Genomic DNA, 20,648 nt, shown 5'->3' with positions numbered 1-20,648 from the left:
CCCCATTAAATTACCAACAGCATATTTCACAGATCTAGAATGAACATTCCAAATATTCATCTGGAATAAAAAAAGACCTCGAATAGCTGCAGAAATCCTGAGAGAGAACAAAGTTGGTGGGATCTCAATACCAGATATCAAACTGTATTACAAAGCCACTGTTCTTAAAACAGCTTGGTACTGGCACAAGAACAGACATATAGATCAATGGAATAGAATAGAGAGCCCAGAAATCGATCCAAACCACTATGCCCAATTAATATTCAACAAAGGAGGCAAGAGCATACAATGGAGTCAAGACAGTCTCTTCAATAAATGGTGTTGGGAAAATTAGACAGATACATGAAAAAAGATGAAACTAGACCACCAACTCACACCATACACAAAAATAAACTCAAAATGGATAAAAGACTTAAACGTAAGACGGGAAACCATAAAAATTCTAGAGGAATCCACAGGCAGTGAAATCGCAAACATATGCCGAAGTAATTTCTTCTCTGATAATGCTCCTAGGGCAATGGAAACTAAAGAGAAAATAAACAAATGGGACTACATCAAAATAAAAAGCTTTTGCACAGCAAAGGAAACCATCAACAAAACAACAAGAAGACCCACTACATGGGAGAACATATTTGCCAATGATATCACCGATAAGGGTTTAATCTCTAACATTTACAGGGAACTCATGAAACTTAACAATAGGAAGATAAACAATCCAATCAAAAAATGGGCAAGGGACCTAGATAGACACTTTTCAAAAGAGGACATACAGAAGGCCGAAAGACATATGAAAACATGCTCAAAGTCACTAATTATACTAGAGATGCAAATCAAAATGACAATGCAGTATCATCTCACACCTGTCAGAATGGCTATCATCAACAAATCAATGAACAACAATTGTTGGAGAGGATGTGGAGAAAAAGGAACCCTTCTGCACTGCTGGTGGGAATGCAGACTGGTGCAGCCACTGTGGAGAACAGTATGGAGTTTCCTCAAAAAACTAAAAATGGAACTCTAATTTGACCCAGTGATCCCACTTCTAGGAATATATCCCAAGAAACCAGAAACACCAATCAGAAAGGATATATGCATCCCCATGTTCATAGCAGCACAATTCACCATAGCTAAGATTTAGAAACAGCCTAAGTGCCCATCAGCAGATGAATGAATTAGAAAACTGTGGTACATCTACACAATGGAATACTATGCTGTGGTAAAAAAGAAGGAATTCTTACCATTTGCAACAGCATGGATGGAACTGGAGAGCATTATGCTAAGTGAAATAAGCCAGTCAGAGAAAGATAAATACCACATGATCTCACTCATTTGTGGATTATAGAGAACAACATAGACTGATAAACAGGGACAAATCCAAAAACAGAGAAATAGCAATCAGACTATCACTCCCCAGTGGGAAAGAAGGAGAGGGAGGGGGCAAGGGGAAGAGATCAACCAAAGGACTTGTATGCATGCATATAAGCCAAATCAATGGACATGGACAACAGGGGGATGAGAACACGAGTGAGGGAGGGGTTAATGGGGGGGGGGGATAAGGACACATTTGTAATACCTTAACCAATAAAGAATTAAAAAAAAAAGATTTCTCAGGTTTTCAGTCTCCCTCTAGTTGCCAACTATTGAAGAAGGTAGCAATGAGGACTGGCAAAGAAGACATTTAATTTCTATATTTGCATTCTCTGTGTGAGAAAGCAGAGTACAAATGGGAAGTATGGATAGAATTGAGACATCAATTTAAAAACACACAAATAAACAATATCCATTAGCTGTACCTTTTCTGAGGAAACACAAAGAGGCTAATTCCCTGAAAAGTAAAATACTATTTAAAATAAAAAAGGAGTAATATTGAAGAAATTAGGATATTTGGGGAATCGTTTAATGGTCAATATTTTAGGATCCCAAATAATAAAAATTCTTGGGCATTATGTCAATGGTCTGTGACACATTCTGTAACATTTCTACAGCCAGGAGACTAAAATTTCCTACACGGGAAATCAGGTCAGACTGAACTTCTTCTTTGAAATAGTGAATTGTTCCTTGTCTTCCAAAAAGTAGTAGAACATTTTGCTGTTTTTCCTTAGATGTAATTGGAATATCTTGCTCTTCTTCTTTGACTAAAATCTTGGCATTTTGCTCTTCTTATTCATGTGAAGTTGGCACATTCTGCTCTTCGTTCTTATCTGTTGTGCTGAAAGTTAAGAACCGCAAAAATTAGCAAGCCTAATAAACAAATAAAACGGGTCAACGAGAGTAGTAGCAGGTACTTGTTCTCTTTCCTGATTTTAATCCTTTTTCTCCAAGGGGGTGGGCCACTATCAATACTACCTCCATGACCTCTTTCCAGGCAGAAGGGAGGGTCCCACTCCCAGCTGCAATGGCAGTGCTGCCTGTTGTTGCAGACTCCTTTCAGATTGCACGTCTCAGGTGAGCAATCAGTTACCAGAAGTGACCTATGGACACACTTCCTTTGGATGCAGACATGTTCTGCCCCACACTCTGTCCCATCTTTCACATCACCAATGTCAGGTATGGTCATCCCGAAGTGGTAGTCGGTACCCCAGCAGGTGGCGCCATTGAAGTGAGTCCAATGCACAGTAGAATGTTCTCTCAGAAGGGGAAGTTTTGTCACGTTATCACACTGAACCCTCCCGCACAAGGTATCTGAGATGTCACATTTTACGTATGTAGAGTTCATTAGACCACAGTTCCCAAAACGGTCACCTCGGGTGTTTATTTCTGTGTAGCAACGCTGACTTGCACTCTTGGCCTCTTTGCCAAAAATGTCCCTACACTGCTCTTCACGGTCATTGCATCTCTTTTCATAGCAGGAGCCACCGTCCTTGCATGGCATCCCATTCTGCAAGTACACATCCTCTGGACAATGGTAGGATGTCCCATTGCACCACTCTGGGAGATCACACTCATTTTCCTTTTTTCTACAGACTTTTCCTCTTCGAACGATCTGGCAGCGTTTGCAACAAAGCCCAGAAGCACAAGTAGCCCCAGGGCTGAGAGTGCAGTTGGACTCACAGCACGGATCTTTCATACACAAATGTAAAGCGCCACAGTCACACTCTTCTCCTTCTTCAATGACACTGTTCCCACACCATGTAAGTGTGAAGACGTTCCCTGTATTTGATGAAATGTACATACAATTTCTTGTAGCAAGGGTGTCCATGAAGCTAGCATAGCTGCAGTTGCTGAATGTAGTTCCACTTGATTTTACTGGAACCATGAGGCAGTTTGTATGTCCACATGTACAAGGTGGTACATCATGATGCATACCAAAATTATGACCAATCTCATGTGCCACAGTATATGCAAAAGAATGTAAAGTATCATCCATTAAAGTTTCCACTCCACAATTAAATTCATAGTCACATACTGTTCCCACATTGGCCAGGCCAAAAACCATACCATAGTCACGCTTTACAAAAAGATGTGCAACATCATGAGGAATGCGCTTATTAAAGCTAGTTTGCTTCCAATTGCAAAATCCGCCTAGACCACCACCTATGTTATCTAATGAAGTCGGGTTTTTTTCAGTCCAGACTTCAATTCCCATGAAAACCACATCAACATCCAGTGAATTCAGAAAGTTATCTACTGCATTGACTACAAGTGATACTTCATACTGCACAGCTGTGGTGTTACGTTTGTGATGAAGATAGAGATTGTGTTCCACCACCACAGCCAGTTCAAGAAGCCGGTTATGTGTCCACCAGCCTTCATACCCACTCTGCATCAAAGTGAAATTAGCACTCTCTTGAAACTTTAGTTGTCGTGCTATTTCTTCATCTGTTACTCCACATCTCATGGGTGGCAATTGTGTCTCCTCACTGTCCACTTTATATATGTAATGTTCAAATGTGGTAGAAAGTGTATGGGGCTCTATTTCATAAACAATGTCATTTGTCTGTAATATTCCTTGCAAGCCCCCCAAACAGGTACCGAGGGAAACCAGGGATTCTGGGTCCCCCTCCACATAACCATGGTAGTAGCAGTCATTCTGGATAAAAGGCTGGTCCTCAAGAAGAATGCCCTGGTCCGAATAGGTAAACACTCGGAAGTGTCTGGATAGAAAATGCCTTTTGACCTTCATGTGTATGAACTGATTCCGCCCCCCAAAATGTATTCTGTAAGAGAGCCAGTCTCCAGTCTTCATGCCAGGGTCAGTGCCTATTATCTTCAAGGGAATCACCACTTCTGGGGGACCATGGCGTTGGGCGTGCACAATCAAGAACCATCCATATGGGAACAGAATCACCCCCAGCCAGAATGGCAGCAGAATGTTCCTCACATACACCAGGGCCTCTCTCACAGCCATTATGGTGCCACCATACACGGCCATTGGTGAGAGCAAAATAGGACGGGCAGGAAGCATCAGTGTTCCCTCTGAGCTGGGTATTCAGCATTGACTTTGAATCTGTTCTCTGGCACGCTCATGTTATCAGAGGAGCACACTGGAAGAGAAAACAAAAAGAAGAGTAGAGACTGTGTTGGCGGTTAGGGGAAGGCCAAGGTGGTGGAGGAAAAGACAAGAGTTAAAATGGATTAGTGTTTGGCTCAAGACATGACACAGAATACTGCATTCATTTGCCGTTAAGAAATTTTAAGACACCCTGGCCCATGTGGCAAAGTTGGTTGACTGCTGTCCCATTCACCAAGAGGTCACTGGTTTGAATCCTGGTCAAGAACATGCCCAGGTTGAGGGTTTGACCTCCAGTAGGGGGCATACAGGAGGTAGCTGATCAATGTTTCTCTCTCATAGTTGTTTCTATCTCTCTCTCCCTCTTCCTTTTTCTCTCTCTAAAAATCAATAAAACATATTAAAAAAAAGAAATTGTAAGGCAGTGTGAGACTGTTTTGTGTACAAAATAATGATGATTGGTCATAGACTGACACCTTTTGAACCTAGATGAATGACACACAATGATTAATGATACTGTTAACTACATGAACATGTGAGAATATTTTCACGATAAATATATAAAATGACTGGCCTTAATATAAAGGTGAACATATATCATGTTTGAGAGGGAGTCCCTATTTACACCTTTGGACTTGATATAAATATATATATTTTTTAAATTAAATCTTTATTGTTCAGATTATTACAGTTGTTCCTCTCTTTTCCCCCCATAGCTCCCCCCCCCTCCGCCCTCACCGCCCCCCCCCCCCACTGTCCTCATCCATAGGTGCACGATTATTGTCCAGTCTCTTCCCGCATCCCCCACATCCCTTCCCCCCCACCAAGAATAGTCAGTCCACTCCCTTTCTATGCCCCTGGTTCTATTATATTCACCATTTACTCTGTTCATCAGATTTTTTATTCACTTGATTTTTAGATTCACTTGTTGATAGATGTGGATTTGTTGTTCATAATTTGTATCTTTACCTTTTTCTTCTTCTTCCTCTTCTTAAAGGATACCTTTCAGCATTTCATATAATACTGGTTTGGTGGTGATGAACTCCTTTAGCTTTTCCTTATCTGTGAAGCTCTTTATCTGACCTTCAATTCTGAATGATAGCTTTGCTGGATAAAGTAATCTTGGTTGTAGGTTCTTAGCATTCATCACTTTGAATATTTCTTGCCACTCCCTTCTGGCCTGCAAAGTTTGTGTTGAGAAGTCAGTTGACAGTCATATGGGTACTCCCTTGTAGGTAACTGACTGTCTTTCTCTTGATGCTTTTAAGATTCTCTCTTTGTCTTTTGCCCTTGGCATTTTAATTATGATGTGTCTTGGTGTGGTCCTATTTGGATTCCTTTTGTTTGGGGTTCTCTGCGCTTCCTGGACTTGTAAGTCTATTTCTTTCACCAGGTAGGGGAAGTTTTCTGTCATTATTTCTTCAAATAGGTTTTCAATATCTTGCTCTCTCTCTTCTTCTGGCACCCCTATAATTCGGATGTTGGTTTGGCTTGAAGCTGTCCCAGAGGCTCCTTACGCTATCTTTGTATTTTTGGATTCTTTTTTCATTTTGCTTTTCCAGTTCGGTGTTTTTTGCTTCTTCATATTTCAAATCTTTGACTTGATTCTTGCGATCCTGTAGTCTGCTGTTGGAACTCTGTATAATATCCTTTATTTCAGTCAGTGTATGCTTAATTTCTAGTTGGTCCTTTTTCATAACCTCGAGGGTCTCACTAGATTTCTTGAGGGTCTCACTACATTTACCGGCGGTCTCACCAGACTTTTTGAGGGTCTTACTAAATTTATTGGCAGTTTCTAGAAAGTTCTTGAAAAACCTTAAAAGTGTGGTTTTGAACTCTATATCCAGTAGTTTGCTTTCCTCCATTTCTGTCATTTGTGTCTTGTTTCTTTGTCTCCGCATTTTTTATGCTTCCCTGTGTTAGTAGAGTGGCTTTGTGTGCTAGGTGTCCTATCGGGCCCAGTGGCTCAGCCTCCCCAATTACCTGAGGTGGACACTCTTGGTGCACCCCTTTGTAGGCTTTGTGCACAGTCTTGTTGTAGTTAAGCCTTGATTGTTGTAGGCATCACTGGGAGGAATTGACCTCCAGGCCAATTGACTGTGAGAATCAGCTGTGTCTACAATGGGAAAATTTCTGTGCTGAAGACACCCTTATGGGGCTAGACTTGCTTCAGTGGGGCTTTGGTGCTCACTGAGTCTTCCCTCTGAGTGTGTCCCTTATGGATATGAGGAGATGTAATCTGGATGGTCCCACTCTGACCACTGGGTACACTGGCTCTTGGATCTCTAAGGAGGGGCTAATTTAGCCTCTGCCTGAGGCTACCCAGGAGGAGCTATGGAGAGATCTGCAGATTCCCCTTCCTTGTTTGGGGTTTAGAGGTTCCCAGGTGAGGCCCAGCTGTGAAGCAATGCAAACTGCTGTGGGGCCTTGGGCCTTGTTTTGGAAGTTCTGTATCTGTCTGGCCCAGCTGCAGTTTGTTAGGTAATTTTCAGATTGCAAAGGGCCAGGGCATTCATATGCAAAAGTCTCTGCACACAGCTTGGGTGGGGCAGGGTCTCAGGGGATTAACAGGGCGGAGCAAGCAGCTATGGCTGATCCTCAGCCCTGCCCTAAGGGTCCTGCATCTCAGTGTCCTGGTAATTGCTACAAGCACCTCTGAGAGAAAGCCGCCCTCGAGTTCCAAGTTCTGCCTGCTGCCAGACTGTCCAGTCTCTCCCTGCACGAGTCCGGGTCCCCAGAGACTTTTTGGAACCGGAGTTCAGAGCAGTCGGGGGCTTGTGACTTCCTCCTGATTCAAAAAGACAGCCGCATCCTCAGTCACCAGCCCTTGCCACGTCGCCTCCGTACCTCTGCACTCCACCTCTGCAGCTCCTCTGAGTCTCAATGTGCTTTTCTCTTTCCTTCTAGTTGTAGAATTTCCACTCAGCCAGCCTTCCTGTAGTTCTGGATGATGTCTGTTTTGTCTTTTAGTTGTATTTTTGAATTTGTTGTGGGAGGCAGCAATTTCTGGTGTTTACCTATGCCGCCATCTTGGTTTCTCCCCATAAATATTAATATATAGTTTTTATTTTCAATTTTACTTTATTTTTATTATTTTTCAAATTATTTTTTAGTTTTCAATTATAGGTTGCACACAATACTATATACTAGAGGCTCAGTGCATGAAATTCATGCACTGGGGGGGGGGGGGTGTCCCTCAGCCCAGCCTACAGTCTCCAATGTGGAACCCCTCGGACCTAAACCGGCAGTCAGACATCCCTCTCACAATCCTGGACTTCTGGCTCCCAACCGCTCACCTGCCTGCCTGATTGCCTCTAACCGCTTCTGCCTGCCAGACTGATCACCCCCTAACCACTCCCCTGCCAGCCTGATCGATGCCTAACTGCTCCCCTGCCTGCCCGATCGCCCCCAACTGCCCTCCTCTGCTGGCCATCTTGTGGTAGCCATCTTGTATTGACATGGGTGTTGCCATCTTTTGACCACATGGGGGCAGCCATCTTGTGACCACATGGGGGTGGCCATCTTGTGTGAGGGCATGATGGTCAATTTGCATATTACCTCTTTATTATATAGGATTAGTTTCAGGAGTACACCCCAGTGATTAGACTTTATATAACTTACTTAGTGATTATCCTGATAAATGTCATCCCCATTTACCACTGTACATAGTTATTATATACTAGTGACCCAATGCACAGATTTATGCACAATGAAAGGAAATCAATTAGAAGAAATATTTCAGTATCGCTATTTGATCTTTCTGTATAATAGAAGTGTGAAAAATGAAATAAAATTAGTAAAATGTATGTAAAAATAATATATAAACTGATTAATAAACAAACAATAACAACATTGTATAACAACAAAGACATGATATAAAAATATGATGTAGAAACAACCAAAACATGATATAAAAACAACATTGATAAAACCAATGACTGATAAATTGATTAAACTTATTCTAATATCTCCCTGTTTACCACATTAACAGTGAAAACAGACTTGTGCTTGACTAATTTCCCTTGTGATGAAGTATTTACAACTTTAACTTTAACATCACATGCTCTTTGAACTTGAGAGAAAGCAACATATAACTGACCATGTGCAAAAACGGGTTCAGGTAGGAATATTCCTACTCTGTCTAGAGTTTGTCCTTGTGATTTATTAATAGTCATCGCAAATGCTGGCATCATGGGAAACTGTCTTCAAATTAATTTAAGTGGAGGCCAGTGTCAGACAGGGACAGTTGTGCCAATAGTTGGTCTGCATCCATATTCTGTTGATGCTTCTGCTTTCTTTTAGCTTCAGAATGTTAACAAAAACAACCAAATTCACTACCAACAATAATTGATCAAAACACACATGTACAACTGGCACCAGCAAGGGCTTTATATGTATTGTGCATGCGAGTCAATGTTCATTTTTAAATTGCCATGCATGTCATATGTACCACTGGTCGGTCAGTCAGACAGTTAGACTTTTATATATATAGATTTTAAATTATAATTGCTATGCTCTACTTCATATTCCAATGACTATTATGGTACTACCAATTTTTACTTTTTAATCCCTTCACTTTTTTTTTTTTTACCAAACCCCCAACCTTCCCCCATGTGGCAACCATCAAAATGTTCTCTATATCCACAAGTTCATTTCTGTTCTGCTTGTTCCACTATTTTGTTTTTATTCAATTGTTGATAGGTATGTATTTATTGCCATTTTTTATTTTACTCTATTTCACTTTTTTAATTTAAATTTATTGTTGAAGAGATTATAAATGTCTTCCCTTTTATTCCCCATTGACTCCCTCACCCCACAACATCCCTCCTAAGCCTTCACCACATTATTGTCTCTCCATGGGCTATGCATTTATGCATGTAAGTTTCCCAGTTCATCTCCCTCCCCCACCCTGCTCCCTTGCCTTCCCTCTGAAATTCATCAGTCTATTCTATGCTTCTAAGTCTCTATCTATTTTGTTTTTCAGTTTATTTTGTTCATTAGATTCTACATATGAGTGAGATCATGTGATACTAATCTTTCTCTGACTGGCTTGCTTAGCAAATTACCCTCCAGGTCCATCCCTGCTGTTGTAAATGGTAAAAGTTTTCTCTTTTTTACCACTGCATAATATTCCATTGTGTATGTACCCCAATTTTTTTATCCACTCATCTGCGGATGGGCTGTTTTGAAATATTAACTACTGTAAGTTGTGCTGCTATGAACCTAAGAGACAGCTGGTACAAGGACACTCTGACCCTCCTTTGTCTCCCTGAAAGTAGGAGATAAACTTCTCACATAAAACGTGCCCTCCTTGTCCCAAGGGAAGACATTCTTGTCACTGAAAAAGAGAATTTGGGGGTGACCCCTTATGGGGGGGGTGACCTGTTAAACTAAACTTTATCTTTCTAGTTACTTATTCACCGCTTACTATTACTAGTGTAAATCCCCTTTTTTTTGTCAATTTCTTACAAATTTATTGTCTAAAGATTGACTCTGATCACTTTAAGTTTTCATTCCTTTGTGAAAGTTTCTATATACATGCAAAAATTTAATAAATTTGCATGCTTTTATCCTGTTAATCTGTTTTTGTCAGTTTAATTTTCAGACTGAGGCAGGTTCCCTAAGAAATTTGAAGAAAACCTTTCCTTTCTTCTAGCATTTGATGACAAAAAAAATGAAGAAAATGGTCAAAAATAGTACTAGAACATTTGGAACATTTAGATATCTTATATACTATCCATCTTCCTATCTATCTATCTCTATATATATATACAGATGTAGATGTAGACAAAGACCTTGCATTATGCAAATGTTACCTCCACCTGAGGTATAAATCTGAAATAATATGAATAATTATGTATAACACTTCCAAGTGAAACAGGAAAAAATCTGTGGACATGGATTTAGGGATGATTAGCTACACCACCAAAATTACCATCTATAAATTAAACATTAATAATTGAACTTTATTTTAATTGAAAGCATTATTCTAAGAAATACATTAAAAAATGAAAACACAAATTTCACACTTTGAGAAAACACATACATCTCCTATTTGTTAAAAGTCATATCAAGCATATACAAGGATTCTTAAAACTCAACAATAAGTATAAAACCTACTCACTTAAAAAAGAGACAAAGGTGTGACCAGGCAACTTTCCATAGAAGATACACAGATTGCCAATAATCATGTGAAAAAAATGCACGTATCATTTGTTACTAACAATTGCATGTTAAAATGATGATTTTATTTTTTATAATGGCTGGATAACATTCTATTATATAACATTCTATTATGTACCACATTTTTTTTAAAAAAAACTAAATCTTGCTATTCAATATAAAATAGCTGGACCTTGAAGGTATTATGCTATGTGAAACAATAAGACATATGCTATTTGTCATTCATATGGTCTTCCTTAAAGACAATATCTAAAAAAAGAATAGCTTATTTATAAAGGGAACAGATTGGTGGTTGCTAGAGTGATGTTTGGGAGAAGTGGGTAAAGAAGGTCAAAAGTAAAAATATCCAGTTTTTACTAAGTAAATAAATTAGTGGGATGTAAAGTACAGCATTGTGACTATTTTTGTAATACTGTATTGAAAATGAAATAAAATTAGTTGCTAAGAGAGAAAATCTTAAAAGTTATCATTACCAGGGAAAAGTTTGTAGCTATATATGGTAACAAATGTTAACTAGACTTATTGTGATGATGATCATTCACAATACACATAAATATGAATCTAATGAAATGAAAAAGAGACCTACAACATACTGCTAAATAATAATGTGTGTATCAGAGAGTAAATAAGAAGGAGGAAAATGAGAAAGAGGAGGAGGAGGTGGTGGAGGAGAAGAAAGAGAGGGAGGAGAAGGAGAAGTCATCTAGTAGTAATCTGGGTGTTTCTAAAGTAACTTTACATCCTCAGGATCTAGCAAGGTAAATGTTACATAACAGAACCTTCTAGGTTATAAAATTCTAGAAAAAATAAATGATATGTATCATATTATCCTTCAGATATAGATAATGTCTGGTACTCAATTAATATTCTATAAGTAAAAGAGAGGGAGAACAAAGTTTGGAAATGTCCCATTGCTAGAATGGAAAAATAGAGCAGAGGCATATTTTATTTGAAATGACTAAAGAAGCAGAGAAAGTTACAAATTCATGGCGCAGGAGACTACACTGATATGATTAATGATTGAATGCAAAAAATAAATGAGAAGAAAAATGTTCCTGACAGAAATATTTCAAAAACTACATTTAAATACTCCTCTTGAGTGTAAGCTCAAATTCACTGCTCACTTTCAAATAACAGAAAATGGAAAGGAGAAAAATAGTAACTTTAGAGCAAAGAAATCTGGCAGGTGCTCCTAACCAAGTGATCAATATTAACATCAACAGTGATGCCATATTGATGTCCTGAACCCTGATATGATGTACTAGAAAGGTACTTTATTCTGTGGTACCCTTACCAAAAATCCGTGACTCCAGTCTCATTATGCGAAAAACATCAGAGTAACAAAAATTTTACCAAATAACTGATCAGTACCCCTCAAAACTTTCAAAGCCATGAAAAAACAAAGATGAAGAAACTGTCATATATCAGGGATACTAATGAGATATGGCCTGAGCAAAGGCAATGTAGTACCTTGGTTGGGTCTATATTAGAAAAAGGATGTTTGTATAAAAAGTAGGGAAATCCAAGAAAAGAGTAGAGTTTACTTAATAGTAATGTACCAGTGAGGGTACCTTAGTTTTGACAAATATATCATGTTTTAAGATGCAAACACAGAGGAAATTGAGTGAGGGGTAGCTCTGGCTTACTACAGCTGCCACAAAAATATTAGCACGAGCTTAAAACAGCAGAAGCTTATTCTCTCAAAGTTCTGGAAGCCAGAAATCTGAACTCATTGAAAAGAATTAATCTTACATTTTGTTGCCAAAGTTTTCCACATGTGTTTATTTTGCAACTTAGAAACTAGAATGTTTTTAGTCCCATAGTTAATTGCCCCATAGATCAATGTTTCCCACCTGTTTTGTTAATTTAAAAAAATCTTGCAAAACACAGATATAAACAAATAAACAAATATGACAATTTACATCTGTGATCCTCTTCCCTAGAACCCATTAACTCTTTTTAAATCATGAAAAAAAAAATCAGAAAAACCAAAATTGAGGGACTTTCTATGATATACCAGATGAGTATACCTCAAAATGTAAAGGTCATCTAGAATAAGGGAAGATTGAGAAAGAATAACAGCCAAGAGGAGTCTAAGAAGATATGACAGTGAACTGTAATGTGGTATGCCATATAGAAAGCTGCAACAAGAAAATAAAACAGATAAAATTAAAGAAAGTAAATATACATGAATTTGTTCTCCCCAGGCCTGTGCTCATTAAGGAGAAGGCCATGCTCAGTTTGAGTGCCATGGTCTTGAAGCCTGATGTCAAGAACTTGGACGAAGGGGAGGACAAAATGGTAGTGGAATAGACAGATGTGTCCTGAGTCTTGTCCCAGAGAATATAGAATGAGCAGCTGAAACAAATAACATCCACTCCAAATTGGCAAAGGAGACTCAGCTTGTGAGACAATTTGCAGTTGGGAAGGGCAGAAGACCCCTGGAGAAAGGTAAAATCAAGGATCTGGGCAGGAGAGATCTGTTAGACCTCTGAGCCCAGAGGGTCAGAGGGAAACCGCACGGCACCCAGACACGTCCTTTGGGACAGGCACAGGGTCTGACTGTGGAAAGGAGGTCCACAGGACTGCTGGTGGCAGGGGAGTCTAGATATGGGTCCACAGTCACGAAAGACTGAGCCCAGAGCGGGCAGCCTGAAGGGCTGACCAGACTGTGCAGTGCCGGCAGGAGAGGAGCTCGCAGAGGTGCAGTTTTTCCCCTCTCTGTGGCTTGTGCTTTTCTTCATTGAACCTAGTTCATAGGACCTTTCAGATACAGGCCCTCACCTGTGGCTTAGGTACAGGAGAAAGCGCAGACTTCTGGAGTCTGGGGAGAGGAGAGGGTCCAGGAGAAGTGGCAGCAAGTCTGGCACTGACTCATACATGAGCCCAGGACCTGGGCAGCCATTTTCTCCTGAAGAGATAGCCCCTCCCTCCAGGCTCCAGGCAACCAATGCAGCCACACCCACAATACACCCTGAATGATACAAAGAATTAAAATTTTTTTTAAATAGTCCCTGAGAGTCCACAGGGACTGGTCTAAAGAAAGGCCTTCAGTCCCAGCAACAGGAAACTGAGAAACCACAGACAGTACAGAAGAGTGGGATCTGAAGCCAGCCAAAGGAACGACACTTCACTTTTTCATTTTTATTTTATTATTATTTTGTTATCTTTTTTCCTTCTTTTTAAATTTTTCTTTTTTTTGTTTGTTGCTTTATTTTCTATTTCTTTTCACATTATTTTTCCTATCATTCTATTTTATTTTATTTGCTATTTTTTTATTTTTTATACCATTTTTAAATCAATTTTTTGTAAATTTATTATTATTATTTTCTTCTTATCCACTCATTCCCTTTCTACTTCCTCTATAGTGAACTGAGGTTCTCCCCATATTGATCCAATTCTTAACCTTATTTTCTGTATATAAGCTCAGCCTCCCCTTTCACAGACACTGCCAAAAAGAAAAAATAAGAAATCACAATTTGTAGAGTAATATTAATATAATGAAAAGTTTAGATTAATATATTGGTTAGGCAGCTGGGATTTCTGGTAAGCATATTCATAAGTCAAATAGTGAGAAAATTATTGAATTTTCATTTCACATTTTGCTTAGTGGTCACATGTGTGATGATAGTTATTTCAACTACTAAACCTTCCACTTTCTTCTAATTTTGATGATGAAATTCCCATTACATAAGTACATTATTAAGTCACCTGTGTGGTAATCATACTGATTAACGGTACAAAGAATGCCTTCTGTTAATATTTTTGAATTTAGCGCAAGTAGAATTGCTGGAGTACTATATAATGGTTACTTTCCTCTATTTAAATAAACAAGGATAATCTTAAAATCATTAGAAAAATTACATTTTATAAAGGACACTTTCGCAAGTCAATCTTTATTTTACTTCAAAATATCAGTGCTATTAGTTAGGTTCAAATTCTGATAACTGAAAGAGGCACTTGCTTTTAATATTGAAAAGTATTCCCCTCTGCATTCTTTACCACAGTTCCAATTACACATCTAATTTAGATTCACTTTCACTCTCTAAAAGAATTTTTCTTTTTGTTTTACTACTTTCTTTCTTTTTCTTTTTAAAAATATATCTTTATTGATTTCAGCAAGGAAGGCAGAGGGGAGAGATAGAAACATCAATGATGAGAGATAATCATTGATGACTGCCTCCTGAACGTACCCTACTGGGGATCAAGTCCGAAACTCAGGCATGTGCCCTTGACTGGAATCGCACCTGAGAGCCTTCAGTCCACAGACTGACGCTTTATCTACTGAGTCAAACCATCTAGGGCTGTTTTACTATTTACTTAGTTCTTCCATTTGTTTTTTAATACCTTTCATTTTCATATTTAATAAAGGCAATAGGTTGGAGCAGTAAGACTTGGCCATAAAACACACAGGGAAGAGATTTGAGCAGATTCTGTTGTAAAAAACTTTTTATTTTTCCACAATGTCCATTTTGGGTACATTGTGTTATTTTAAAAAATTTCTATGAAAGTATAAAAATGAGCACATCACAAAGATTTATAGATCAAAGGATTTTCATAGCCGAATATGCCTCGTTAAGCAATATTGAGATTAAGGGGGAACTCTCGTGCACTATTGGTGAGAATGCAAATTGGTGCAGGCTCTGTGGAAAATAGTATGGAGGCTCCTCAAAAATTTAACAGTAGAGCTACCATGTCCAGTTTGCTTTATCAGTTTCTGCTTACTTCTTTCATTCAGTGTGCCTGGACATCTCTCTCTCTCTCTCTCTCTCTCTCTCTCTCTCTCTCTCTTGAATAATTTTCCTCTCACTTCCTTTCATGAAAAGCAACAACTGCCTCTCTATTTACACTTTTTCATGGAGACCTCCTTTTACTTATTTCTCCTCAAACCTATATGTCAACAATGTGAAACCCAGCAGAGGAAGTCCAATATGTAGTAAAATGGCGACCTGAGAGAAGTAAAAATATCACCGTGCAATGGTTTGTACGATTTCCTGAGAAAATAATTGAGCTCTGAATTTTAGAAGTAATCCCTTTATTTTCTGATATTTTAGGGGGTTTACCTGGGGTCCAGAAAATACTAACCTTAGGTAATTTGTCAGGGAGTATTCAAAGCATGTAGTGCCTTTCAGATTAATAATATTTTTGAATGTATGAAGGCCAGATAAATCTAACAGCTGGAATAAAATAGCAAGCATTTTAATTATTAGATAAAGGCAAATTAGGAAATTGAAAGAGTTAACAAAAAAGAAAAACGGAAAAATAGTACACTGCTGGTGGAAATGCAGACTGGTATAGCCCCTTTGGAAAACAATATGGAATTCCCTCAAAAAGCTTAAAAAATTGCACTGCCGTTTCACCTAGGGATCCCACTTCTAGGAATATAACCTAAGAATTCAGAAACATCAATCGGAATGAATATATGTGCCCTTGTGTTTATAGCAGATCTATTTATAACAGCTAAGATTCGGAAACAACCCAAAGTGAAGTGCCCATAAGTAGATGAGTGGATAAAAATTCTGTGGTACATTTACACAATGGAACACTATGCAGTTTAAGAAAGAAGGGTCTCTTACCCTTTGAGACAGCCTGGAAGGTCCTGGAGAGTATTATGCTACGTGAAATAAGCCAGTCAGAGGAAGTTGCAAGTTCTTGTCAGTGGTGGGCAAAAGTAGGTTTATAGTCCTTGGTATAGAAAATAATGAAATCATTACTGTTATTTAAAAAATTAAACTGTTTTGTGAACTCACAATGTAAACCTACTTTTGCCCAGCTGTGTACTATATATAGTAATAATGTGCAGACTGAAAGTTACTATCTTTTAAAGACTAGAGCTGTTAATGAGGCAGGACTGGCATGAGTAGTAATCAGAAAATTTCTCAAGTTTCCTGTCTCCTTCTAGTTGTCAACTGTTGTAGAAACTAATAATGAGAGAACTAGCGAAGAAGAATTTCTATGTTTGCATTCCCTGTGTGACAAAGCAGAGTACAAATGGGAAGGATAGATAGAACTGAGACAGCAAATTAAAAACACAAGACAAAGTATCCATTAGCTGTACTTTTGCTCAGGAAACACAGAGACTAGTTCCATGAAAAATTAAACACTAAAATTATAAAATAAGGAAAAATGGTAATATTCTAGGAGTTAAGATATTTTGCCAATTGTTTAATGACCAATGTTTTATGATTACAAATAATAAAAATTCTCAGACATTATGTCAATGGTCTGTGACACATGCTGTAACATTTCTAGAGCCAGGAGACTAAAATTTACTACATAGGAAATTGGGCGTCTTTTTAAAAATTGTAAATTGTTTCTTGTCTTTCTAAAATGCAGTGGAACATTTTGCTGTTCTTCCTCAGATGATATTGCAATATCTTTCTCTTCTTCCTTAGGTAAAGTCTTGACATTTTGATCTTCTTACTCGTGTGAAGGTGCCACATTCTGCTCTTCACTCCTATCTGTTCTTCTGCGTGTCAGAAAACTCAAAATTAACAAGCATAATAAAGGAATTAAATGAATCAACCAAAGTAGTTCCAGGTAATTGGTCTTTTGCCTCACTGTTCTCCCAGGGGGTGGCCCACTATCAATACTACCTCCATGGCCTCTTTTCAGGCAGAAGGGAGGGTCCCACTCTGAGTTGCAATGGCAGTGCTGTCTGTTGTTGCAGACTCCTTTCAGATTGCACGTCTCAGGTGAGCAATCAGTTACCAGAAGTGACCTATGGACACACTTCCTTTGGATGCAGACATGTTCTGCCCCACACTCTGTCCCATCTTTCACATCACCAATGTCAGGTATGGTCATCCCGAAGTGGTAGTCGGTACCCCAGCAGGTGGCGCCATTGAAGTGAGTCCAATGCACAGTAGAATGATCTCTCAGAAGGGGAAGTTCTGTCACGTTTTCACACTGAACCCTCCCGCACAAGGTATCTGAGATGTCACATTTTACGTATGTAGAGTTCATTAGACCACAGTTCCCAAAACGGTCACCGCGGGTGTTCATTTCTGTGTAGCAACTCTGATTTGCACTCTTGGCCTCTTTGCCAAAAATGTTCCTACACTGCTCTTCACGGTTATTGCATCTCTTTTCATAGCAGTAGCCACCGCCCTTGCATGGCATCCCATTCTGCAAGTACACATCCTCTGGACAATGGTAGGATGTCCCATTGCACCACTCTGGGAGATCACACTCATTTTCCTCTTGTCTACAAACTCTGCCTGTGGGCAGGATCTGGCAGTCTTTGCAACAGAGCCCAGAAGCACAAGCAGCCCCAGGTTTCAGAATGCAATTTGACTCACAGCAGGGATCATTTATACACAAATGTAAAGCGCCACAGTCACACTCTTCTCCTTCTTCAATCACATTGTTCCCACACCGTGCAAGTGTGAAGATGTTCCCTGTATTTGATGAAATGTACATACAGTTTTGACTTGCTGTGGTGTTGATGAAGCTAGCATAGCTGCAGTTGCTGAATCTTGTTGTACCTGATATACCTGGAAACATTACGCAGGTTTTATGTCCACATGTACAAGTTGGTCCATCATGTAGCATACCGAAATTATGACCAATCTCATGGATCATAGTGTATGCAACCATATACAAATTATTGTACATTAAACTTTCCACTCCACAATTATATGTAAAGTTACATACTGTTCCAATAAAGGCTATGCCAAGAGTAATACCATAGCTATGTTTTACAAAAAGATGTGCAACATCATGTGGAAGGCGGCTGTTAAAGCTAGTTTGCTTCCAAATGCAAAATTCTTCCAGGAGATCTACTATATTATCTATTTTAATTGGATTTTTTTCTGTCCAAACCTCAATTCCCATTAAAACCACATCAACATCCAGTGAAGTCAAAAAGTTATTTACTTTATTGGCAACAAGTAGTACTTCATACTGCACAGCTGTGGTGTTACTTTGGTGATGAAGATATCGATTGTGGTCCACCACCACTGCCAGTTCAAGAAGCCGCCTGTGAGTCCACCAGCCTTCATACCCACTCTGCATCAAAGTGAAATTAGCACTCTCATGAAACTTCAGTTGTCGTGCTATTTCTTCATCTGTTACTCCACATCTCATGGGTGGCAATTGTGCCTGCTCACTGTCCACTTTATATATAAAATGTTCAAATGTGGTAGAACGTCTCTTGGGCTCTATCTCGTAAACAATGTCATTTGTCTGTAATATGCCCTGTAAACCTCCCAAACAGGTACTGAGGGAAACCAGGGATTCTGGGTCCCCCTCCACATAACCATGGTAGTAGCAGTCATTCTTTACAAAAGGCTGGTCCTCAAGAAGAGCGCCCTGGTCCAAGTAGGTAAACACTTGGAAGTGTCTGGACAGAAAATGCCTGTTGACTTTCATGTGTATGAGCTGATTCCGCCCCCCAAAATGCATTCTGTAAGAGAGCCAGTCTTTAGTCTTCATGCCAATGCCAGTGCCTGTTACCCTCAAGGGAATCACCACTTCTGGGGCACCATGGCGCTGGGTGTGCACAACCTGGAACCATCCATATGGGAACAGAATCACCCCCAGCCAGAGTGACAGGAGAGTGTTCCTCACACACACCAGGGCCTCACTCACAGCCATTATGGAGCCACCATACACAGCCATTGGTGAGAGCAAAATAGGATGGGCAGGAAGCATCACTGTTCCCTCTGAGCTGGGTGTTCAACATTGACTTTGAATCTGTTCTCTGGCAGGCTCATACCATCAGAGTACACACTAAAAGAGAAAATAAAAAGAAGAGTAGAGACTGTGTTGGCAGTTATGAGCAGGCCAAGATGGAGAAGTAAGAGAAAGAGTATAGTTCAAATGGAATAGTGTTTGGCTCAAGAAATAACTCAGACTACTGCACCCATTCGCCCTTTAGAAACTTTATGGCAGCGTGGCCCTATGTGGCTGAGTTGGTTGACTGTTGTCTTATGCACCAAGAGGTCATGGGTTTGATTCTCAGTCAGAGAATATACCCAGGTTGTGGTTGCGTTCCCAGTAGAGGGCATGCTAGAGGCAGCCAATCAATGTTTCACTCTCATGGATGTTTCTATCTCTCCCTCTTCCTCCCTATCTCTCTTAAAATAAATAAAAATATTTTCAAAGACAAAAGAAATTGTAAGGCAGTGTGAGATTGTGTGTGTACAAAAAAATGATAATTGGTCATAGACAGATACCCTTTGAACCTGGTTCATTACACTTAGTGATTAATGATACTATTGTTTAACTACTAGTACATAAACACTTGTGAAAATTTTCACATTAAATATATAAAACAAAGGGTCTTTATGGAAAGGTGAACATATATCATATTTGATATGGAGTCTCTATTTGTATCTATTGACATGATATAAATGTTAATATATAATTTTTCTTTTCAATTTTCTTTTATTTTTATTATCTTTAAAAATCATTTCTCATTTTTCAATTAGAGTTGTCATACAATATTACATATTAGTTTCCAGATTGCCTCCAATGATTAGACCTTATATAAATTACTGAGTGATTATCCTGATAAATCTTATACCCATCTAACAAAATACACACATAATTAGAATATTACTGATTGTACTCCCTATGCTATAATTTACATCTCCATGACTATTCTGTTACTACCAATTTGTACTTCTCAATCTCTCCAACCTTTTTACCAAACTCCCCAACCCTCCTCCCATATGATACTCATCAAAATGTTTTCTGTATCTATGAGTTTGTTTCTGTTCTGCTTGTTCCTTTATTTTGAATTTTTTTTAGGGGGGGGCGTGGATTCAATTGTTGGTAGGTATGTATGTATAGATATTTTATTGTTCATATTTTTAATTTATTCTTTTCTTCTTCTTCTATTTCTTCTTCTTCCTGTCCTTCTTCTTCTCCTTCTTCTCCATCTTCTTCTTCTTCTTCTTCTTCTTCTTCTTCTTCTTCTTCTTCTTCTTCTTCTTCTTCTTCTTCTTCTTCTTCTTCTTCTTCTTCTTCCTCTTCTTCTCCTTCTTCTTCTCCTTCTCCTTCTCCTTCT

At 38.9% G+C, this 20,648-nt stretch overlaps 2 protein-coding genes across 2 annotated transcripts; both read right to left on the bottom strand.

Annotated features, from left to right (window-relative positions):
* Positions 1 to 2,197: 2,197 nt before the first annotated feature.
* On the bottom strand, positions 2,198 to 4,405 carry LOC139011785 (disintegrin and metalloproteinase domain-containing protein 25-like). Its single transcript, XM_070417263.1, has 2 exons — positions 4,365 to 4,405; positions 2,198 to 4,157 (listed from the first exon to the last, which is right to left on the bottom strand). Exons 1-2 carry the CDS (start codon positions 4,403 to 4,405, stop codon positions 2,198 to 2,200), a joined length of 2,001 nt encoding a protein of 666 aa, XP_070273364.1.
* A 12,648-nt stretch (positions 4,406 to 17,053) lies between these two features.
* Positions 17,054 to 19,319, bottom strand: LOC139011782 (disintegrin and metalloproteinase domain-containing protein 20-like). Its single transcript, XM_070417261.1, is given in 2 exon segments — positions 17,054 to 19,243; positions 19,245 to 19,319. Coding segments are annotated over 2 exon segments (2,265 nt in total).
* Between the last annotated feature and the right edge of the window lie 1,329 nt (positions 19,320 to 20,648).

Source organism: Myotis yumanensis, unplaced genomic scaffold (assembly GCF_028538775.1).
Source record: "Myotis yumanensis isolate MYYU_CA2020_CCGP unplaced genomic scaffold, mMyoYum1.0.hap1 SCAF_5, whole genome shotgun sequence".
Taxonomy (NCBI): domain Eukaryota; kingdom Metazoa; phylum Chordata; class Mammalia; order Chiroptera; family Vespertilionidae; genus Myotis; species Myotis yumanensis.
The sequence above is the reverse complement of the archived record's forward strand: the minus strand, read 5'-3'. Positions and strand labels throughout refer to the sequence as shown.